At 41.4% G+C, this 22,578-nt stretch overlaps 1 protein-coding gene across 8 annotated transcripts in view; it reads left to right on the top strand.

Moving 5' to 3' along the window:
* ANKRD6 (ankyrin repeat domain 6) overlaps positions 1–22,578 on the top strand; it is an 85,945-nt gene that overhangs the window by 51,589 nt on the left and 11,778 nt on the right. For 2 of the 8 annotated variants that reach the window (XM_021545561.3, XM_021545553.3), the window contains exons 3-8: positions 564–820; positions 9,170–9,268; positions 17,505–17,603; positions 18,113–18,211; positions 21,411–21,509; positions 22,449–22,547. In XM_021545561.3, coding sequence (XP_021401236.1) covers positions 701–820; positions 9,170–9,268; positions 17,505–17,603; positions 18,113–18,211; positions 21,411–21,509; positions 22,449–22,547 — 615 coding nt within the window. In that variant the 5' untranslated portion in view covers positions 564–700. Of the gene's footprint in view, positions 1–563; positions 821–9,169; positions 9,269–11,639; positions 11,967–17,504; positions 17,604–18,112; positions 18,212–21,410; positions 21,510–22,367; positions 22,548–22,578 lie in introns of those variants that run through there. The other 6 variants (XM_077782307.1, XM_031504407.2, XM_031504406.2 and 3 more) reach the window with 4 other exon arrangements.

Below are 22,578 nucleotides of genomic sequence, written 5' to 3'. Positions count from 1 at the left end.
GGAGAGCATAATTTCTCAGTGACAGCAAAGATGGGTATTTCTCAATAGCAGGTTGTGATCTTTCCCAGCAGTGTCCTTGGGATGGTTCAGGGGAGGTTGTGAAGCATTTTATACTTGTGAGGGAACAGTCAGCTGCCTTTAATTGCTGACTGCACTCAATCCTTCCAGGGCAGAGGTTTGTATATTTATATCAGCAGTCAGTAACTATAACCTATTCTTGCTCTTTTGGCCAGCAGTAGTTAACCCATCCTTGGCTAATTAAGGATCAGGAAAACTGGTTGGGGGAGAGAGGACGAAAGGGGACCACAAAAACAGAAGTTAGGCTGAAAGAGAGTTAAGCTCTCAGAAAGTTTAAGGATTTTTTCCCCACCAAGGGGAATGAGGGTACATTGAAAATGTGCTACTGTCTACATCCCTCCACCTTGCAACAGAAGTGCAATGTCTTCAGGAGGTTCTGAGGAGTTTTTGATCCCCTCCTAAGCTAATGTGAAGATGAATGCTCAGGGAGGAGCTGCTCTGTTTCTGAAAGCTGGCTGACAGCTGTGTTGTTTTCTGATCCATAGGTCCAATGGATGGCATAGCAATAGCATCACTGTCCAGAGAGCTGGAATCCTTCCTCGCCTGCCTGCATGCTGCTTGAACTGATCCCAAGCCTTTGTTTTTGGACTGAAGAAACCTGAAAACCTTTCTCTCCTAATTCATGAGCCAGCAGGATGTGGTCGCCGTGCTTTCAGAACGCCTGCTTGTAGCCGCCTACAAAGGCCAAGTGGAGAATGTGGTGCAGCTTATCAACAGGGGTGCCAAGGTAGCAGTTACCAAGGTAACGAGAGAAAAACTCTTTGCAAAAGCCCTGGGAACTAATGTAACTCTTCTAGACCATTGTCTGTGAAAATGCCCTCCTAGCTTTACCAATCTGAATGTGACTGAAGTTAGTGTTCAGATTTCCTTAAAGTTTGCACTTAATAGCTCACGCAAATTTGCAATATAGTGCACGTCTTGTGTTTATACCCTTTGCAGTGGGTGCAGCTGTGATGAACGCTTAGCCCTTGCAAACACAGTGTGTCAACAGAGGGGAGCAACAGTTTTCAAAGCATGCATTGACTTTTGAACACTGTGTGACCTGATGAATGGAGTGATTCATCACTGTCAAGGGAAGGAGGTTCAGGGCACGCATCTCCCCGGGTGAGGGGACGGGTAATAGCCACCTCTTGTGGCAGGGTAAAGGGATGCAGAAAGTGTTTCTTGCTGCTGAAGTCTCTTGGTGCAACAGCCTCACTTATACCCAACCTCTTCATTGATTTGTTCTATGTAGTCCCTTAGTTCCAAACTTGGGAGTTGCAAATTGTATTCCCCATACCTTTGAGAAAAGTCAAAGTCAAAGGATTTCTGCTTAGATACAAGTTAGTTCAAAATGATATTCACCTATTCCTAATGCTCAACAGGTTATAAATAATACTATCTTAGAAAAGATGAGATGTAATTGCCTGTTGCAGAGAAAGTTTGATCAGCAAAAAACCTTAAAATAACTAGGTAAGTCAAATCTTTAGAACTGTAACATAAAATTTGGAGCGTATGTTTTGACGAACTGTTGTTTGCCATCCTAACTTCTTATATTTTTGTTTCCATATTGATTTTGAATGTTACATATGTATGGAAGCTAATATTTATTGATAGAAAGCACATTTGATAAAAAAGAGGAAAAGAATGCTTATCTGTCAGTGACAGTTGTTTTCAGTCCCTTCACAGTGTTTGAGTTGTAGATAATATATATTTTGAAAGTTGGAGTGATCCAAGGACAATCTGTATGTGTAAGTTTTGTTTTCCAAAATGAGTAGCCTCTTGCTGGTAGATACAAAGCACAGGTGTAATAAGCATGAATAGTCCCATGTGAACAGCTGTTTGGTTCTGTTGTCCAAGCAGCTCGGTAGCTGATGAACAACTATTAAAGGTGGTCAGTAATAGACCAGGAAGTACTGATTTATACATACCTGAATGGCACTCAGGGTTTTGTGGTTGTGTTTGCTTTTGTTTGTTTGTTTTCTGTTTTTTTTGGGTTTTTTTTAAGGTTATGAGCTTTATGGCTGCTGAGGGATCTCTGCTAATTACAATAAGAAACAAATAGTGTAGATTTGACTTTGAAACACAAAATCAGGTTAATTTCCTGGAGTTGACAAGTTTTTCTTTCCTATATGGCATAGGTGGCTCCCTTGCTTTGTTGTTCTGCCCTGTGTGGAAAATCAAAACAAAGCTCATTTGGCAGCAAAATTGTGGCCAGGTGCAAAGTGCTGGTGTTTCTGTGGAGACGTGCTTACCAACCATGCTGGAGAGCTTTGGGGTCTGAGATCATCCTTGTAGCTCACCAAGTACTACAGCATTCTAGCTGAAATGTTCAGCATTGTGCTGGAACTTCCAGCCCTTTTCTGGAAATTGTGGGTCATCCCTGTGGAACCCAGAGAGGGAAGATGACAAAAGCTGTCCCTGTTGAGATGAGGTACTTGGGTAGCCTGGTGACAAGCCCTGCTCAGAAGAGATGAAGTCAGATCTGTAAGACTGGAGAAGTGCACCCAGAGGAGCAGGACTGTCTCAGAGCAGCAGCCAAGGCTGTGTGTGAGGGGTGTTTTGAAGGCACACATACTGTTACTCCTCCCACACTATCAGGCAGAGAGGGCTGAGCTCAGTGCCAGCCAAGAGGTGTGAGACCAACCTGGTGCCCTCACCAGAGCCCATCCGTTCAGGCTCCATGATGTCCTGTCAGGTGTGCACAGAGTGGAGTTTGCATCTGGCTCTCACCCAGCTGCATAGGGAGAGCATGTGCATATTTGCCTACGAAAGGCTGTATAAACATACCCTGGAATAGCTTGGCCTGCTAATCTGATGACACACAAAGGCTGGAAGGAGAAAGATCTGTTTAAAGTAAAGGACAAGGTTGTCACAAGAGCAAGGATGTATAAATTAGACTCACGTATATAGAAACTGGAAATCTGGAGGGGTTTTTTAGCCATCACAGCAGCAGGATCTTGTGCAGTCTTCTTCTAAGCAAAATAAGCACAAAATAAGGACAACTTTCAGGACAGAAATTCTTAATTTTAGAATGGAAATTAGATGGCAAAATTTTTGTAGTGCAGTTAAATAGACCAAGCTTTTAGATAAACTGAAACCCAGAACCCTCTTCTCCCCCAAGATAAAACTCATTGCACAATGAAGCATAAAAATAAATCTGCCTGCCTTGGATTTGGTTTACCTGTATGTCTTCTGCTTTCATTAGTAGTTTTCAGTTTGTTCTGCCTAATTATAAATTACAAAGGTTCAATCCCAAAAAAGAAAAACATGGATTTAGTATTTGTCAACCAAACTTAATGCTGGATTCTCTGGGTTTTGTTGGAAGAAGATACATGGAGACAAAGCTCTTTGGAGGGAAAGAAAAAGTTCCCCCATCACAGCAGGCTTTAAATATCTTTCTGATCTGTATCTGTAAGCACAGACCAATTGTTGTGAATAACACTGCAGAGCCACGGATTAAAGTGCCCAGGATCTAGAGATAAATGCTAGAGTTCTTTATTCAAAAAAGATTAATTGAGCATAGCCCAAGAAAAATGAAGGATATTTTCTGTAACAAACCAAGTACTAGTAAATGCCTTATAGCTGACTTGTCCAGTTCTGGTTTCGTCCTGTTTGTAAGGTCATATGATATGGTTAATTGTTGCTTCAGTAAACAACAATTCAGCTGCAAAATAGTATTTTATTTTTGTTACTTTTGAGTAGATGGTTTCAGAAAAAAAGAGGCAGAATATGAAAGAAACAAAATCCAATGGAGAATACACATACAGATGTCCAGGTGCTGACTTCAGCATTATGGTGAGGATGCACTTGTTTCATTTGGGCAGCATTACTAGCAAGGCATCTGTGCAGGTGAAGTTAGTATGGAAATGTGCACCTTCTCTGACTCCAGTGAGGGACCCTCAGGCTCATTGCAGATTTGGGGCCTTCTAAAATATGTGAAGAGGAGCTGATGGCCACTAGGTCACACAGATGACAGCAGTCTCACATCAGGGAGCCCACAGTGGGAGAGGGCTGGTGGCACTGCGTGGCACTTGCACTGAGCACTTGTGGTGCTGGACCTCTGCCACCAGCCGTGTGGGGCTGTGGCCCAGGGCAGCTGTGGTGCTCAGCAGAGGCTTTGTGGCTCTGCTCTTCTCAAAGGGCACCTGCTTGATCAGGGTGCTCTGTTGCTGCTCTGTCTGATGTGACAAGGAGATAATTTTCATTTTTACAACTTTTTGTCTGAAATTCTTCACAGGTGTGAAATGTGTAGCTGATTCCTTTATGAAAAGGGCAAAAAATATCCCGAACAAATGGTCATACTTACCAGCTGCTCCTACAAGCAGGTGCCCTTATCAAGTACTTTGGTGAATAAGCTGCAAAAACTGGAAAACTAAGAACTTAAGTCTTGTCTAGTCTAGAAGCTAGTCCCTTCTTTCAATTCTTTTTTAGAGCTCTCTTTCAGTGAAATTATTGACAGCTGCATCTCTGGCACAAAAGCCCTGGGACATACTGCTGAGCTGATGTGCCTTGCTGTCTTCCCAGGATGTTGTTGTCCTTTTCCTGAGGGTTTTGGGTTTGCATGGCCAGGTTTGGTAGAGGGAAGGACTACAGGTGTGGTTTCTGTGAGAAGCTGCCAAAAGCTCCCCCAGGTCTGGGAAAGCCACTGCCAGGTGGCTCCAAGATGGATGTGCTGCTGGTCAAGGCTTGGCCAATGGTGGTAACCCTTCTGAAATAACTTATTTAAGAAGGAAGAAAAAAAAAGTTACAGATTGATGTTATTATAGCCAGGGAACAGCCATGAGAATATGTGAGAGGAACAACTCTGCAGACACCGAGGTCAGTGGAGGAGAAGGAGGTGGTGCTTCAGATGGTGAAGCTGAGATTCCCCTGCAGCCCACGGAGGCAGACCCATACCAGAGCAGGTGGATGCCTGAAAGACACCTGTGAATCCATGAGAAACTTGTGCAGAAGCTGGAGCAGGCCTCTGCATTGCATACCTACAAAATTGAATTCTGCAGAGTGGATGATCATTCAGAAAGAAAGCCCTAAAGAAATACAAAAGGTAGTGCTTCTGTTTTGATTCAGTAATTGATTTAACTTCTGAAGTAGTCATGTTATGAACACACCATATAGCAACACTTTTGTAATGCTGGGGTACTTTAAATCTCAACTTCAGAGCATGTTGAGTTCTTTAAAGCAGTCTCTCTATTTCTTCTTTTTTAATATAAGAGAGAAACAAAAAAAAATGTGTTTTGTTGCTTTCACATTTTTGCACTCCTTCAGTTTGAAAAGCTATTTGTGTCTGTTTTAAACAATAATAAAGATAAATTAAAAGGGACTAACAAACACTTTGGAACTTGCTGAATGCTTGTTGAGGTCAATGAGAAGCTTTCTGCTGACTTGAGTGAGCAGGTTATTCATGGAGAACAGTCCAACAAATTATCAGTGTGAACAATGTGACAGGGCTTGGATTTTACTTTCAGGCTTTCCAATAAAATGTGGACAGGCATGTTTTTTGTGAGTGCAGAACGGATGAATAAAGAACAGTCCTTGTGCATCGCCAGAGCAGGGTGAGATGGAGAGCTGGATGTACCTGCAGAAAAGTACCTACACATGCATAAACACAAGGAAAGATCATGGAGCTTACAGTGCTGAGGCTCCCTGTATGGGTTTGGTTGTGGCGTGCATACACACTGGCAGCAATGCTGGGAGGATTCTGCTTTAAGTGGTGTGTATCAGCAGCTGCCTGTCAATGTCTGGAAGTCAGAGCACAGATTTAATGCAAACAAAAACCTACCCTTGGATTTTACTGCTGAAGTTCATGTGGCTGTTTGCAGTGCTTGGCTGTGACCCCATACACCCCACAGCTACTGCAGTGTGTCACGGTGGCTGAAGTTGTAGCCTTAGTCCAATAGGTGCTATTTATTTTGTCAATAAGTCTGTGACACAGGGCCATTTGTATGATTTGTTGCCTGATGAAGCAATTGTTTACATTTGAATAGAAGTCTAAATTGCTTTTTTTTTTTACGTATGAGTGACTGCTTTATTGGTTCATTAATCCTTAGTTGTAGCAGTGTCTCATTTGTATTTGTAATAACCCCCAAAACATTACAGTTCATATTTGTCAAGGTTCACAAGCTTCTAAGTCAGTAATCTACATGTGGAACAGTCCCTGGGTTTGGTGTTGTGTCCTTGAAGTGAGCATCTAGGAGACACTCTGGTTTGTATGTTTTCTTTGCCCCTAGGTCCCTTGTGTGTATTCAGATAAACCCTCACTTTGCTGCTGCGTTGAGTGCAGAATGTCTTTATGGAGGAGACACACAGAGGGATTTTTGTCTGTCTGCCTTCATCTCTCTGCACCCTATATATTTTGGGTAGGATGAATTGCTGTGAGAGAAAAACTTGGTGGGCTGGTGTTTAGACTTAAATACATGAAGGCAAGAGCAGCCCTGACTTGCTGGTGTGGCGTGGACTTGTTCAGTGTTTGTCTCCAAAGCTTCCTCTGTTCCAAATTTGTCCTCACAGCATGAGGGGCATCTAAATTGCCTTGTTTCTTCCTCACAGCTTGTACTGGATTGGTGTGTGCATGTGTATGTACATCCATACCTGTATGCATGTGTATCTGTGTGGGGATTTGATGTTTTTCCAGGTGTTTGCCTTGCCTGCACTGGAAGAGTGTCCAGCTGTACCACCCATCTCTGCTCTCATTTTGATGTTGCTGGGAAGAAAAAGAAAATCTGGCATTGCTAGTTCTTGCAGGGTTGTGATTAATCTTGAGATGATCAGTGCTCTTCCAAAAGCCTGAGCCTCTAATCAGTATAATATGCTGGAACTGATCTTCCTTATCAGTCTCCTTTCCTGGTTAGTGTCGTAGTTTTTTTGTTTATAGTGTCCCTTTAAAGTAGGAAGAACTCAAGGACTGCATGTGTGCAAAAACTCTGGTTCCTGGGGGCCTCTCTTTTGGGTTTTCCAGTAGGTGAGATGCCTCTCAACCTATATTTCTGGATAGAGAATCTGAAACACATGAACACTCTGGAATAAAAATGATGCTTTAGTCTTCCAGCTCAACCATGCTAACAGGCATCGTTCATGTGGCAATTGCACAGGAAGGTGTATTTAGTAAGGAAAATATATCCCTTGTATTCAAATAAACTCCTATTTTGCTTTCATAGCATACTTTTAATGCAGTACCTTTAACTGCATGTCAGCATTTTTGTAGTGGTTAGAGCTGGTTATCTTATCAGAAAGTTTCCCTGCTGGAATATATATTCATGTTGTTGACACTTTCCTTTTAAAGTACATGAGCTGGCTTCAGGTTGGGTTTGTTTGGGATTTTTCCTTCTCCATGCACAGAATGCTATAAATTGTTTTCATGGTGTATTAATGACCTTCCAGAAAGTGAGATAGATGCCTGGATTAGGTGATTTATTTAATGTCATTAAAGAATATAGAAAGTCAGGACCTGTAAATCTGAATGTGCTGATTCACAGCACATATTCATAATCCAAACATACTGTCCATTGTTGGGAATGATTTGTCAATTTGGTATTTTAAAAAGAAATTATTTTATTCTTTTTTTCCCCTTTATTTCTTTTTATTCCTCTATTGCCTGGGGATTTTCTGCCCCCTACTATTGAGTTAGCTGGAACAGCAACCCTTGGCTCTTCTCCAGGCTGATGGAGAAGGAAGTGTGGTCAGTGCAGGGATTTTAGGGACCTGTGGCCAGATAGAGCCAGAGGCACCCAGGCAGGACGCTGGATGCTGTCCAGGGGCAGTGGTGACAACAAAACTGAGCCCTTCCCACGCCTTTAGCAGGACAAGAATGGAAGTTTCTCTCATGGGAATGAACTGCTGCTGCCAGCGGGGGACAACATTCAGGTTTTGATAGATCCATGTGTTAAAGTGTGAGTGAGGATTTTGTCCTCAGACCTGCCCCTTTAAGTCAATAATGTAGGATAATTGATCAACACTTAGTGTTTCTGAAGCATAGCGCAACTAATCAGTAATGGCACAAACATTTTGCACTCAGCCATTCTGTTGATTCCAACAGTGTTTTTCCTTTTTGCTGTGAAAAGGCTGAGTTAACAAGGCTTTAGCAGGTATGTGGGTATGGGGTTTGCTGTATGAAAGTCTTGAGCTTGGTTTATTACATAGTGAAGAAGTTGCTTAAAACCTCAGAGAGCCAACGGTTCCCTTCAGTATACTTCAAGCCACTAGTCAGACAGCTCTTGAAGTGTTTGCCCCTTCTGTGGGGTTAGGGCTGTTTATGCTCCTTTGCAGGATAAATCATTGGGTGGAAAAATAGACAACAACACTGATAGTGAAGATATCTAATAAATACAGGGGAAGACTTTTAATGTGACTGACCCTCACAAAATGCCTAGTGGAGAAAACCACATTCTTAGGGAAGATACTTTGTGAATTTAGCAGTTGCTGGAATCCTGTTTCCTTTACTGCCATTAAATAATCTGCAGTTAACATTTTAGCGTTGTTTCACAGATCTTAAGGTGTTTCACTCACTTTGAGATTTTAGTGAGAGAGAGATAAAAATAAGTATTGTCTAAAAAAAAACTGGCAGATCTTTAGCAAAATGAAGTTGATTGTCATACACATGAAGTTACTTGGAATGACTGTATGCCTTCCATTCCTTTTCAGGGGAGCATCTGTCATATGCAAGAGCTCAGTAATTCTTATCCCTCTTGCAAAGACAGTGCTCATTACAATATATGAATTAGACAGTTATTGCAAGTTGGCTGTACAGCGGGAAGGTGAAAGTAGTTGATAGTTCCATGCTCCAGAGGGGCAGAAACAAAAGAATCATGAATTCTGTTTAGGCATGGACACAGAACCAGATATGAATTTGTAGGGAAGAACCCTTCCTTATATGAATATAATATCCCTTTTGTAGAATGGCATTGGGATAAACTGAAATGTTGCAGAAGGTGGAGGAGAAGTTTTCAGCTTTCACAAAACCAAGGTAAAGCCTTTGTCACAATAATACATGTCAGTTGCTACTATTGCAGGTGAGGTACAGACAAAAGAATGATGAAAAGGAGATGAAACTCTATTTAACTATCATGCATAGAAATTAATCTTAAGGCTATTATTATTTTCTTCTCATTCATAGCATGGCCGGACCCCACTGCATCTTGCTGCCTACAAGGGTCATCTCCACGTGGTCCAGGTTTTGTTGAAGGCAGGTTGTGATCTGGATATTCAGGATGATGTAAGTAGATACATCAACCTTCTAACTTGGGGTGGAGGGGAAAAGGTGATTTGCAAATTACAGTAGACATTCACTTCTTTGAGGTAGGATTAAATGGAAACAAAATCTATCTATTTTCCAGTTCAGAGATGTAACCTCTATTAGAGATGCAAAAATGCATGGGAAACAATGTAAAATGTGATGGTTTTCAGTGAATAGCTTAGTCCTCCTGTTCAAGCTGTGGAGTTTTATAAGAGCTCTGCTTGTGCCAGACGGGTGTGAGAGTCGTCATCTGATGCTTCTGGTAGAAATGCACTAGGAGTTCATTGTGGGAACCTGCTGGAGAATATCAGGTAGGGGACACAACCCATTTTTGGGTTTGCCTGAAGTGGGAAATGCTTTTTCAGTAGAGACATCCCTCGGCATCCAGAACAGCTGCCCATGGCAGAGTGCTGTGCCATGGGGAGATCGTCCTGATGGCACTACACTTCATGTGGGGGCGGTCACATCTCTGAGGTTGTGTGATGAGGCATCAGAACTAAAACCAGCTTTGAATTTAGCATATGGTAGTTTGTGTTCATTTGGTAATACATAAGTTGCTGGAATTTCTTGGGTTTCTGTAAGAGAAGTTCTAATCTAGGACTGGGCTTTAAGGCGTTTTGGAGTGACAGGTAATGTGGTTTTCATTCCCTCACTGGACAAAAAAATATATATGCTGAAATGTGCAATAGCAGTTGAATAATCACAATTTCTTTAAATTAATTGCTAACTTTTAATGGCATACTGGAAGAAGTTTGAGGTAGAGTTGCTTTTGTTCTCCCTGTAATATATAAATAGGAGAGTCTTCAAAGGCCATAGAGGTCCAAAGGTGTTAGTAGTGGCAGCTGTATGACTAGTAGAAGGACACTGGAAATGTCTAGGTGCCTTTTAAAAATGCCTTTGGGCATTTGTCTGTGTCTAGAGAGTTAAAAGTCTATAGCAACTGGAAAACTGGTTTCTTTCTTTGCGTGAGTAGCTGATTCTCTGGGAGACATGAGCAGTCTGCCTGACAAGCTTGGGACTGGGGTACTGATGTGGCCAGCTTTCTTCAGGGAAGCTTTTTTTTCCAGGAAGAAAATTTGTTCCTGCACTCTTTATTCTTTCCCTTTCCCATGTGTGAAATGGAGGAGATTTGCAAGTGTAATGGGAGAATCAGTTTGTTCAGATGTATCCTGGGTATGCTTTTTCACTTCTCCCAGCAGAAATGGTCCATTAGGTATTTAAGACAAAATTGTAGATACTTTACAAATACAGCCAGTTTTCCTGAGAAAAGAAAACTGCTGCTTTAAGAAAGCAAGAGCTTCCACTGATTGGAAATGGATTGGTCAAATTGAGTTTCTGTGGAAACTGTTTTTTGAATAAGTCTGGTTCATTTGTTTTAATCATCTGGAAATAAAGTCTATGCTGTTTATATGTAAATGTGATAGCCATAATAGAAAATCAGTAAATCGGTGTTTAGCATCATTTCAGTTCAGTGAAGAGTCTTGCACTTGTAGAAATACTCAGCTTATAGAAGACCTAATGTCTTATGAGCTCCTCAGGGGCTTTGTTCACAACAATTGGATACTGCTTCTAAATGTGGTGATTAATATGGGTAAATAGTATGCCCATATTAATATGCATACTGGATTCATAGATACTTTTTCTTTAAAATGTATTTTGATGTGTAGCTCTGTATTTAGTAATAGTAGTAATGTGGTTGGGGTTGAGGAGAGCCTCAGGAGTTTCTGAATTTCAAAGGGTATTTTGGATTTGTCTTGTAGAAGGAGGAAGTCTAAAACTCCAAATGAAGATTTTTGTTTGCAATAGGTATTAACTAAAATATTTCTGATTTCCTTTTACATAGGTCTTCAAAGAAGGTTCTCTGCTTGTGGCTTCTCTTTGTATAACTCATTTTTACAGTTTATGCCCCACATAATATGTTTGTAGTCTCTTTTAGTTGCAATCTATTGATTATGCTTTCAGTCACTTCTACTCTGTGCAGCGAAGGCATCTTAGTTTCAAGTGTTGATTAAGATCTGTATGTTTCATTGCTGTTTTCCAGAAATACAAATTTAGGTTCAGATAGGAAAACACCTGTCAGAGTGGGGAGTATTATGTTTAATTGCAAAGCAAATTATTTTGTTGATTTTGGTCTATGGCATTGTTGTGATAGCACACAAAAATCAAAAACAATGGCCTACATTTTATTTTTTAAAGTAACAAGAGAAACCTAAACACTTCAGTTTTGAATTTTGATCAAATTCAAGAACAAGTTTTAATTTGCCAGATGATAAGCAGAAATTTAAAAAGCTGCTAATTGTTGTGGAGAGATTAAAATGCTCCCTTTCGTGTTCCACAGATATATTCCCTAAACACAGTAAGAGCCTTAAGAATTAGTTGAAGAATGACCTCCAGTGGCCTGGAGTGGGATTATTATGAATTTCAGCCGGTGGAGTCCAGCTCTGTAGAATATGCCACTCCAGGAGCTGACTCCTTCTTTCTCCCTGCCAATACTGACAACTCTTACTGGGATCCCAGTGCCATCTCTGAGTGGTCAGTGAGTGTCCATACAGCACACACCTCAGAAGTAGTCCAGGAGAAAATTGTCCCGGTGAAGGAAATCAAGGATGAAAAAAATAAGAGAAACCAGAAGAGAAAGGCTAGGAAGGAACCTAGAAGATCAGAAAGAGAGAAGGAGGTTAGAATTCTTGTGCATCACCCTGCCCTGCGCCTGCCGCCTGTCCCAGTGCATGCTGCGAACCCCTGGTGCAGCGCTGCGGCACGGCCGAGCTCCCTGCGCTGCATGGCTGCATCGCTGCATGGCTGCATGGCTGCATGGCTGCATGGCACCCGTGCTCTGCATCCAGTCTCCTGCCCTGTCTGCACCCTTGAGAATCTAGCTGGGAAAACAAGTTGGTTTAAAACAAAGGCCAAAGGCCCTGAAGCTTCCTTTCTGTAAGCTCCAGTTTAAGAAGCAAAAAATTAGTTTCTAATGGAACAATAGCCTAGTGTTCATGATCATTTCTAGCTGAATGGAAATGTGCAAAGTGGCTTATTCCTGTGGTCCCATTTAATTTAGGTTGCAACTTGTTTTGTTTATGATTATTTTTCATGTCTTGATCACTTCTGCTGGTCATGCATCATCATTTTTTGTGCAAGAATGAAGTTCTTAACTGCATATCATGACTGCCTCTCTATAGCAAAAGAGGAGGAGAGCAGCAGAGAGACACTGAGAAACATGATAGCATATTCAGTTCCATTTGTGTTCAGTTGCTTCAGGATATCCACATATGCTTGTATGCTCCTGCAAGTATGTAACACTTGGTTGTATTTTAACTTTAGAATGTTTTGATACTTCTGCTGTGAATTTAGTGGCTTGATTTTATATTATATGACTTTACAAGTGCTGTTCAGCACTTTGTATCAGGGATTGAAGCCATGAGTTTTTTCTGGTTGCTTTGGTTGTTTAGTTTTTGGTGGGCCAAAGTTGTGGATGATCTATCACTAGAAGTGTGTAAGGCCAGGCTGGATGGGCAACCTGGTCTAGAGGAGTGTTCCTGCTTATGGGAAGGGAGTTGGAACCGGGTGATCTTTAGGGTCCCTTCCAACCCCAACCATTCTATGATTCTATGATTTTGGTGCAATTCTCCTGCAGCAAGATAGTCTGTTGATTTCTGCAAACATAGAAGTGAGGAGGCAAAGTGTCACATGGGAGAAGAGCTTTAAAGGAGATTGTATCCAGCAACTGTTGGATGCTCTGGAGAATAGGAATGTGCAGGGGAAAATGTGGTTATAGTTTGTGTTTTTTAAATCAGAGAAAGAAAAAAATTAACATATATTACAAACTAATGTAAACCAAATCTCATTAATTTGGGTCTGCAGAGTCTGTAAGAGAGACTCCAGTAAACCAGGAGAGCTGTCAGAAGTCTACCTGAGACTGTATTGGAAGTCACTTGTGTTGTTTCATTCCCTTGGGGTCAACTTCAGATGTAAATAGATACCTGCCCAATTTCCAAGTGCCTGGTCCCCGTGGTTGCATCCACTGTTTTAAGATAGCTCATGAAGAAGCTCAGGGAGATAGTTGCAAACACCAGGACATTGAGCAAATAGCAATAGCCATGCCAACAGAAAAGTGCTAAAGGAAGGGTAATGCCAAAGTCCATGAGGAAGAATCAAGATTTAGGTGTCTGCCTTTCTTCAGGACTTCCAGCCTGTAAGCCTCTCCTGAAAGCAGATGTTTAAGCCCACTGTAAAGAGCATGGTTCCCCTCTCTTGAAATGTACCTTCTGCTGTGCAGGAGCCCTGTTACAGGTAGAGCTCTCAGATGTGCAGTCCTGCATCCTCTGCATCACTGCATGCAGATTTCTATCCCAGTCTTCGTCTTATTATCCCAATGAATAACAAGATTTTTTCCTAAAAGTGGAGAACTTTTAACACTGCAGTGCTGCTATGGCAAGACAATGGGAGCGAGCACTGCTACCTCTGGGCTACTGTGGAAAAGCCAGTGGCCACTTCCTTAACTGGCTTAATTTTGAAGGGTGGTGGCTGTACCTGCAACATGCATGGATCTTCTTCCACCAGGTGTGTGACAAGAGCACTCACAGGGCCAGAGAGAGGAGGCGAGCTGCCTGCACTAGGGCTGTGCAGGGCCAGGGTATGCTGTGCCACTGTGATGCAGTGCCCTGTACCTGTCTTGAAAACTGACCAGGGCATGGACATCTTGGAGTGGAATTTCCCAAGTCTGAGCTGCCTTCAGGCTAGGCAGAGTCTGAGGAAGAGGGTTTAAGATTCACCAGTGTAGACCTTTAGTGCCTTGCTTCTATTGAGCCTCACTTAAGTCTTTTTGGCTTTGGGCCCACATCTGCATTTGGGCAGATTGTTGTTTCTGTCAAGGTCATGTTTCTGTGACACAGCACTGGAATTGTCTCTCTTCATTGCTACTGATCTGCAGTCTGTTCCTAAGGCATAAATCCCTTGGAAACAGAATCATAAATTGTGCCCAGCATAATAGTCTGGACGGTTAATACGCATTTACCGATGTAATTGCTCTCTGAGCCTCTGGAACAGACCCCTAATGCTTTGCTAAAGACAGAATTGTAGTGAGTACTTTCAGAGACATTTATTTCAGTAATTAATAAAAGGTACACAAGTCAGTGATTACACTGCCTGAAAATTCATGCTGTGAAAAAGCCACAACTCATCTGTTTTCTTGGACTCTGTGAAAGGCAGGACAGGGATTTGCTCCACTGCTGATGAGAAGGGAAGGCAGATTAGAGTGCAGTGGTGCAGGTACTGTTATTTATAGGATGGCTGCACTCTTCACAGCTGGGTTGCTCAGTGACTGTCACACAGAAGCCATCACAACTTGGTGGTTCATCTTCCACAGCACTTTAAGCAGTTTAAAGTAACTGTTTGTGCTGAGGTGTAAGAGAACAGTGGACCAGGTGTTGCCCTGTTCTTCTGGCTGAGGGGTCTGGTGGTGGTAGGGATGGACACTCACCAGGACAATGATATATGCCCTCTCTTTACTGGGAGGTGCCTCAGTTGGTGAAACAAGGTTTGCGATATCCTTTGACACTCCATGTTACATGGATGAGGTGCTTATTTTGTCCAGTCAGGGTGTGGGCTGGACCTTACTCTTGGATAATTGTGTAGGGAAGATGTCACAACCAAAGCCCATACCTTGAGCAGGAGGCACTTGAGCCTGCCATTTGCAGGACTTGTGTCCCTTCACCTACATCTATTTCAGGGACAAAGCTTAGGCATGGCTGAAGCTGTGCCAGTGCTGCTCTGCATCCCCAGTGTATGGCCCCCCCAGGATACGGGTTGGGATTACCAAGGGGGACCTGGTCTTACAGCAGTGAGGTATGGAGCCTACTTTCCAAGCAGACAAAAGTGTTTGTGTAAAATTTAAATGAAATGCTGTTAGAAGTAGCTGTCATATCAACAAAACCCCAAAAGCTGAATAGTCTTTGATCTCATTGGAGTTACTGTGATGGGGACAGGAACAGCCTTGATTTAAACTGTCCCAGTAAGAAGATCCTTAATTACAAACCAATCCTGTACAATCCATTTCTGTCCCAAATTTGTCTTCTCCAAGCTAATTTTCCTGACTGTAAATCAGTAGGAACCAATCGTTTATTGTTCAGATTCCATCCACTTCAATGGCAGTTGCCATTTTGTTCTAGTCTGTTTTGTAATATCTTCTGTGGATTTGCTGGTGCATCAATACCACTTGGCAGGGGTAGTTTGGCAGATTACTTTTCACTTCCTGATAGTCAGATAACACGATTTTTGCACTGTCCCACAGGACTCACTATTGCAGTAACAGTAGCTGTGCCATTATCAAAAATCAGATATAAAATTCTTTCTCAGTTTGTTGGTGAGCAGATTTCCATGTAGTCATAGTAACCAGTAACTATTTGACATTTGTACTTGTGAGATGGTATCATTTGGACATTTTCCATAACATTTTGGTTGTCTTTGAATTTGGAACAAATACATAAATTCTGAGCACTTGCCATGTTGTCAATTTTCCAATACTTTTTGTTTCCACTTCCTGGAAGCTTTACTGCCTTTGCCAAAACCCTTTAAAATACATTTCCAGTCACAAGAACAAAAGTAAAAATATTTAACTTCTAGAAACAACAACAAAAAATAGATAGCAGGCTTTTAAAAAGCACCTTCAACACAATCTTTTAAAATCAGCTTCATTATTATAAGCCAATTTAATGATTTACCAGTAGGGATTACTGAAAGGTTATGGTTGGCAATACTCAGTTTTTTATAGATTAATAACTATTTTGGTGTCATTAGCACAAAAGAACCCCACCAAGAGCAATTTTTAAATCAGCTGCTAATTGCCTTTGAGAACAAATTGTTCAGAGAAGCCAGTTATCTAAAGACCTGGACATTCTAGAATAAAAAATACAGAAATTCCTCTAATTTTAGTATTTAATATAACATGCTATTATCTTATAAAGAATTTTACCAGATAAATTTTGTGTGTATTTAGGACTTGGTTTCTTGCAAGCTTTTTTAGGACCCATGGAATATCTCTGCCCTGTGTGTGTTTGTGGTGACCATCATCTAGATAAGCAGAAATGGATTGGATTCCAAATCTGTTTGTTCACCCCAGACAAGTCTGTGTGCAGCTTTGAAGCCTGTCTCTGTTCCTGGATTCAGGCTGTGCTTTGGCATTGCTGGTTCAAAGCAACTTCAAAGGAAAAAAAACCAAGATCAGTTGTTGTGGCAGCAGTGGAACTACTGCAGCTCATTTTCCATTGATCCCTGTCTTACATCCCTACACATTGCCTCATAAATCCTTTTCTTGCCTCTCTTTTATCAGGTTCTTACCAACATGTACATAAAAACATATAGGTAATCTCTGATGGGCAGGGACAGTGGTTTAAGCTTCCCTAGTCTTCAGTTTCTGGAAGGATTCTGGAAACTAACCTTGGGCTCTCTAGCTCAGCAAATGAGTTCAGCAGTGGTTAGAGAGGAGATAGATGAGCAGTCAGACAAGATGACCCCATCAGCATGATTTCTTTTGGAAAGTTTGTCTTAAAGGAATTAAACTGATGTAGGAGACGTGCTTGTTGCTGCTACATGGTGGGTCAAAGAGAAATGAAAGTCGCTTGGACCTCAAAATCACTCAGTTGCTGAGTGAAACAAGTGGATGGCCCTGCAGTTGTGGTTCTCATTGTAAAGTTGCCTCTCCTCTTAAGCATTAATTGGTAAATTCATCAGAGGTGCTGAAGAGACCGATCTCATCTCATGCTCCTTATCCTAAGCAGGGCTGATGGAGCAATCAGAGCCAGAGCAGGAGAGCCTTATCCAGTTAATGTAAGTCCTGGAGGATCATTATGATGAATTAAGACAGCCTGTAATTCCCTTTAGGTACCTTCAGACACTGATGACTATTAGACACATACAGCCAAATGTATCCAATTCACTGCCTTCTAATACTGCCATGTTTTTGGAATGCTTCAGCGCTGTATATGGGACTGTGATACTTGCAGATTTCTGTAAATGGTTTGTAGCTCTGATACTTTCAAAAACTTCATTAATCTTGGAAACTTTCATGGTATTTGTTTAGGGGGACTGATTTCAAAGGCAGCTTGGATTTAAACAGTATGTGTGTTGAAGATGCAGCCCCTGTGTGTGTTGTCTGCATTTGCATTAAGTCAAAATGAGGTGGGAATTGTTCCAATTACTAATTTGCTTCTTTTTGCAGGGTGACCAGACAGCACTGCACCGGGCTGCTGTTGTAGGGAACACCGATGTAATAGCAACTCTGATTCAAGAGGGCTGTGCTTTGGACAGACAAGACAAGGTAAGAGATGAAACAAAAGCCCTGTGGAATGGCAGCTTTGGCAGTCACTAATATTAAGGTCTCAGAGAGAAAGTTACAGTTTATATGCTCCTTAGTAAGTGTCTGATGCTTCGGGAGTAATTGGAGCAATTACATTGAAAAAAAAGCTGTACCATCTCTTTAATACAAATTACTGGTTTAGTTATACTTCTATATTAGGCTGATAGTTTTTGGTTTAAGAGTCTGTTCTCAGCTCATTAAGGGATGAATTAAAGGAATGTACAACCATACTACGCCCTACGCAAAAGACTGCACAGCTCCCATGATTATCCCAGAAACTTGAGAATCCCAGGCTGTAAGTTTAATTTAGGAGTAAATGTAACTAATTTCAAGTTCCAGATAAATAGCAATGCTTTTACCTTCTTATAAAAATAAAATAGAAAATAAGCTAGTAGGAAATGAAAATACTTTTAAAAGAGTAGGTTGGTTATACAGCCCCTAACATTTCCTCTTGTGTGTGTGCTCCTCAGGATGGGAACACTGCTCTTCATGAAGCTTGTTGGCATGGATTCAGTCAGTCTGCCAAAGTGCTTGTTAAAGCAGGAGCCAATGTTCTTGCCAAGAACAAGGTGAGACCCATGGAGGAGGAGCTTTCAGTTCTGGTCTAAGGTGGCTGATTCTCAGAACTGGAGATTTCTGGCCATGGCATTTCTCAGCAGGTGGGGGGCCAGCTCTTAGTGGGATTTTTTTCCTTCTTTTTATTTTCATTTATCATGCTTGGATGGTTCATCCACAGGCATTAGGAAATTCATATTTTGACAGCTGACTCAGGAGAAACTCAATAACGCGTTGAATGATACATTAATTACAGCTGAGGAACACTGCCATTCCTGTGGAAATCTCCATGGTGCTCTAATTTATACTGAGGAGATTCATTGTGATTGGTGTGATTTAAAATGGAAATTAATTGTACTAATAAGAAAAAGGTATTGAAAATCTGGGTTTTTTTTCCAGAAATTAAACAGCCAAAGGAATGTAAGCCACAGAGGGAAACAAAAAAGGTGCCTTTTGTTACTAAGTTTTTCCTAATATATTAGCATAGTCTCTTCCCAGAATCTTGTAATGAACCTGTATTATGTTCCTTTTGGTATTTCTAATACCTTGAGAGCCATTTAGAGGAAAGAATAACAAAGTAAAGGGTTTTAGTTCCACTCTAATTGTTATAACTATGGGGCATTTCAATTCAGTAATTCAGAACTTAATGGAATAGTCCAGGGAATGGTGGTAGTAGCCCGTGGTTTGAGCAGAGTCAGGGTTTGGACAGCTGTGCAGCTGGGTTGGTCAGATCACACGGTTGGCATGGTGCCCTGCGTGACAAGAAGAGGGCTTTGGGGTTGCTTTAGGGGATCTCTGAGCATTTTTGGTAAATGTGTCTCTTAAAAAACTGAAAGGGGGCTGAGAAAAGTCTAAGATTTAGAGTAAAAAGGCATGTTGCTTGGGCATAGTGTTTCTGTAGGTGCACGTGTGTATAGGCACTATAGAAGCATATATTTGTACTGTTGTGGTGACTTTGTGGTCTGCAATTTCATTGTCTTTGATATTATTTTATGTGTATTCCTTCTTTTATATTATTTCAACTACCAATTTGTACTTGCTGTAATTACTTCTGCTGTAAGGTCCATCTAGATTTTTATCAAGGGTACTTGAGTAAACTTCCTATGCTTGACTATAAGTCTTGTGAACCCTGGATATGCTTGTCTGTGTATACACATACACTGCTGTACAAAGCTGTGGGCTTAAGATGCAAGTCTGGTTATCCTGCATGCTTGAGTGCCTCAGGGAATCAGAAGATTTAGTTTACAATCTAGTTTATGTCAACTGGAGGCAACCTCTCTGGGAAAGTATGTGCACAAAATAATTCAGCAGGGCTGCTGGCTGAAATATGACTGGCAAACTTAAATACTGCCTAAGCAGCTAGTCTTTGATGTGTTACCCTTTGCATTTTACTCTTTGGGTGGTTTTTAATGGACAAGATATTCTCTCAGGAGGTGCTGAAAAATGTGGGAATCAGGCGTGCTTGCACGTGTTTTTACCCCTTGTTTTCAAGAAAAATGAAGAGCTTAAGTCCACTTAATCCCAAAATGGTTTCTCTGTTCTCTCAGCTTTTTGTGTTACTGATGACAAGGGCATTATCGTTCTGACAGCTTTTCTGGCAGCCAGGGTTGAGTGCTGTGTGCAGGAGCATCCCACAGGCTGGTGACTTACACCTGGTTATTGTGTGATTTTGGGTGGATGGGACAGATACAGGCTGCTGGATTTGCCAAACTTGTGAAGCACCAGAAGATGGGAAGGATTTGACACTGTGTTTTGGGTAGCTGCATTGCTCCTGCACAGTAGTCACCCTGGAGATGCAGTTTATTTTCATTTAATTTGGCTTAATAAAACCTTTTCTGCTCTGATAGATCATCCAGTGAGATCAGTTGTAGCCTTATTTTTGGATTGTTCATCAGTCTGTACATTTCAGTGAAGATTCCCAGACTGGTACAACTTGTAGACTCTCTCCCTCTCAGAAGTTGGTGAGAGATTTGTCACCCATGGAAGATGAGCCAGATGAGCCACTCTGTGAGCTCTGACCCTTGGCACTGTGAATCCTCCCAGAACTGAAGTCCTCACCTGCTGCACAGGACCTCTGCCTTCCCACCAGGGCTAACCTGCCAAACAGTAAATGGTAAAGGCATTGCAGAGGCTTTTCAGAGATAAACCTGGGAGGGAAAAAATTGACACTTAAAGACAATTTAGCTGAGAAGAGAAATGTTCATGTCTGCCACAGCTTAGAGGCTGACACACAGTCATATTCAGGTCTATAATATGGAAGTGAAGACCTAAGACCACATCTAAGAGTTGGCTTTTGTAATACAGAACCTGCACCTTTGATCTGTGTCTTGAAAGCAAGGGGGACAAATCAAAGGAAAAATCAAGGTGAACAGGCAGTGTAGTAAGTCTGGTAAACCATTTTACCTGAGGTGATTTAATTTCTAGCTCCCAAGAGCCAAAAACCCTGAATGTTTTCAGACCAACAAAAACCAAATGCTGCCAGAAAATCTTGTCAGACCTATAAAATCATTCACACTATTATAAAGACAATACCCAAGTTAACACTTCTTTGATTTCTGTCCTCTTCTGCACATTTTCTTCTCTGAGGAACCAGAGCACGTGATTCTCCGGGTCTTGCGTGGCTTTTTGCCCTCCCTTCCCATCTTGGCTAGTGACTGGTTTGCCTCCTGAACATCAAAGCTTCTTGATAGCCTAAAAACTTGCCCAATGAGAGCATCTACAGACCCAGCCAGACTTCAAGCTGGTTTGCATTACAATTATAAGGAGACAGGAATTGTGACCCTGGTCTGCTCAATACCCTGCAGCAGTCCTGGCTGGGATCAAAGATCCTGTGCCATGGCAGTTCGTTTTTTTTGTGTCTGTGCATGAAGGAAACATAAGAATTACAGTTCTTTAAATTAAATATTTAACACAGCTGTTTGAGACTAATGAATGAGACATCTTTCTAGAGTTCTTTCTTCCTGTAAACAGATTTGACCAATGCAGATATCATTATACTGTCCTATTTCTACCTTTATTATGTCCCAGGTAAGCCATTGCCAGAATGAAGTGGAGATTTCAGTCTCTGGGTTCATTCATCTCATATCTTTGGGAACACAATAGTTTCCCACCCTTGAGTGGATCTTCTTGTGAAAAGATCTGTGAGGTTTTATATTTTAATGCTTATGTCCAATATCTAAATATGGCTTTTATATTTCCCTGTATTTCTCTAAGGCAGGTAACACACCTCTTCACCTGGCTTGCCAGAATAGCCATTCCCAGAGTACTCGTGTTTTGTTACTTGGAGGATCTCGAGCAGACCTCAAAAATAATGTGAGTTTTGGAAATAACATGTTCATTTTTGTGTGACTTTGTTTTAGGTATATTGCTTATTGCTTTAACTTGTAGAAATACTCGGAAAGGCTTTAAGCATTGATTTTTATTATAAATTATATTGGAAAAAAAACCAAAAAACCCACTATCCAAACATTGTATTCACCATGCACAAGAATGCTTTTGGTAGGATTGAGTGATACACTACTTGTACCCATCTCTTGAGCAAGGATAGAAGGAGCCAGATGGAGTTTTGATGTTGCCCAGACAGTGGTGAAAGGCTTCAGATCTGCAGATCATATGTACTGTGTGTCTGACTGTCAAATGAGGTAGATTCAAGGTGGTTTCAGTTTCAGACAGCTTTCCTCCTATTTTATAATGATTCTGGCCTGACAGATAAAGAAAAAAAAAAAACAATCTACAAAAGGAAGTCAGATATTTTTGCCCTGCTTGATAACTTGATAACAAAGTGGACAGAGAAATGGAAACCTGTGGGGTTTTGTGCACCTCTCAGGCTCAGTTGCACAAGTGCCACCCTTCATGGGAATGTTGCTCTGGCTGCCACTCATGTTTTCTACTTTATGTGGAACCCTAAGTTGAGATTCCAAATTACATTGGGTTGTGGTTAAGAAGAACAGATTTATTGGGAAAATATAACTAACCCAGGATTTGTAGTGCCAGTAAAATAGCATTTTATTTTTCCAGTATTTCCCATCAGTGGTTAAAGAATTCATGCTCTCATCTTGCCTGACCCCAGCTCTTGCTAAACTTTCCCACCCATGATTTTGTACTGCAGAGAAGACAGCATTGCTGTTCTGTGGAGGTGTGTGGTGTTTACTGCTCTTTCTGATTTAACAGGATTATTTCATCCCTGAACATCATGACAAGTACAGCTTTCTCACAGTGATTACATGCTCAGAGCTTTGTTTCTGTTTGCAGGCAGGAGATACCTGTCTGCATGTGGCTGCTCGTTATAATCACTTGCCCATCATTAGGGTGCTGCTCAGTGCTTTCTGTTCTGTCCATGAAAAGAACCAGGTCAGTGCATGAACCTCATTGTGACTCTGTG

The sequence above is a fragment of the Lonchura striata genome, chromosome 3 (genome assembly GCF_046129695.1).
Source record: "Lonchura striata isolate bLonStr1 chromosome 3, bLonStr1.mat, whole genome shotgun sequence".
Classification (NCBI taxonomy): domain Eukaryota; kingdom Metazoa; phylum Chordata; class Aves; order Passeriformes; family Estrildidae; genus Lonchura; species Lonchura striata.
This window is presented reverse-complemented; position numbering and strand designations above follow the sequence as displayed.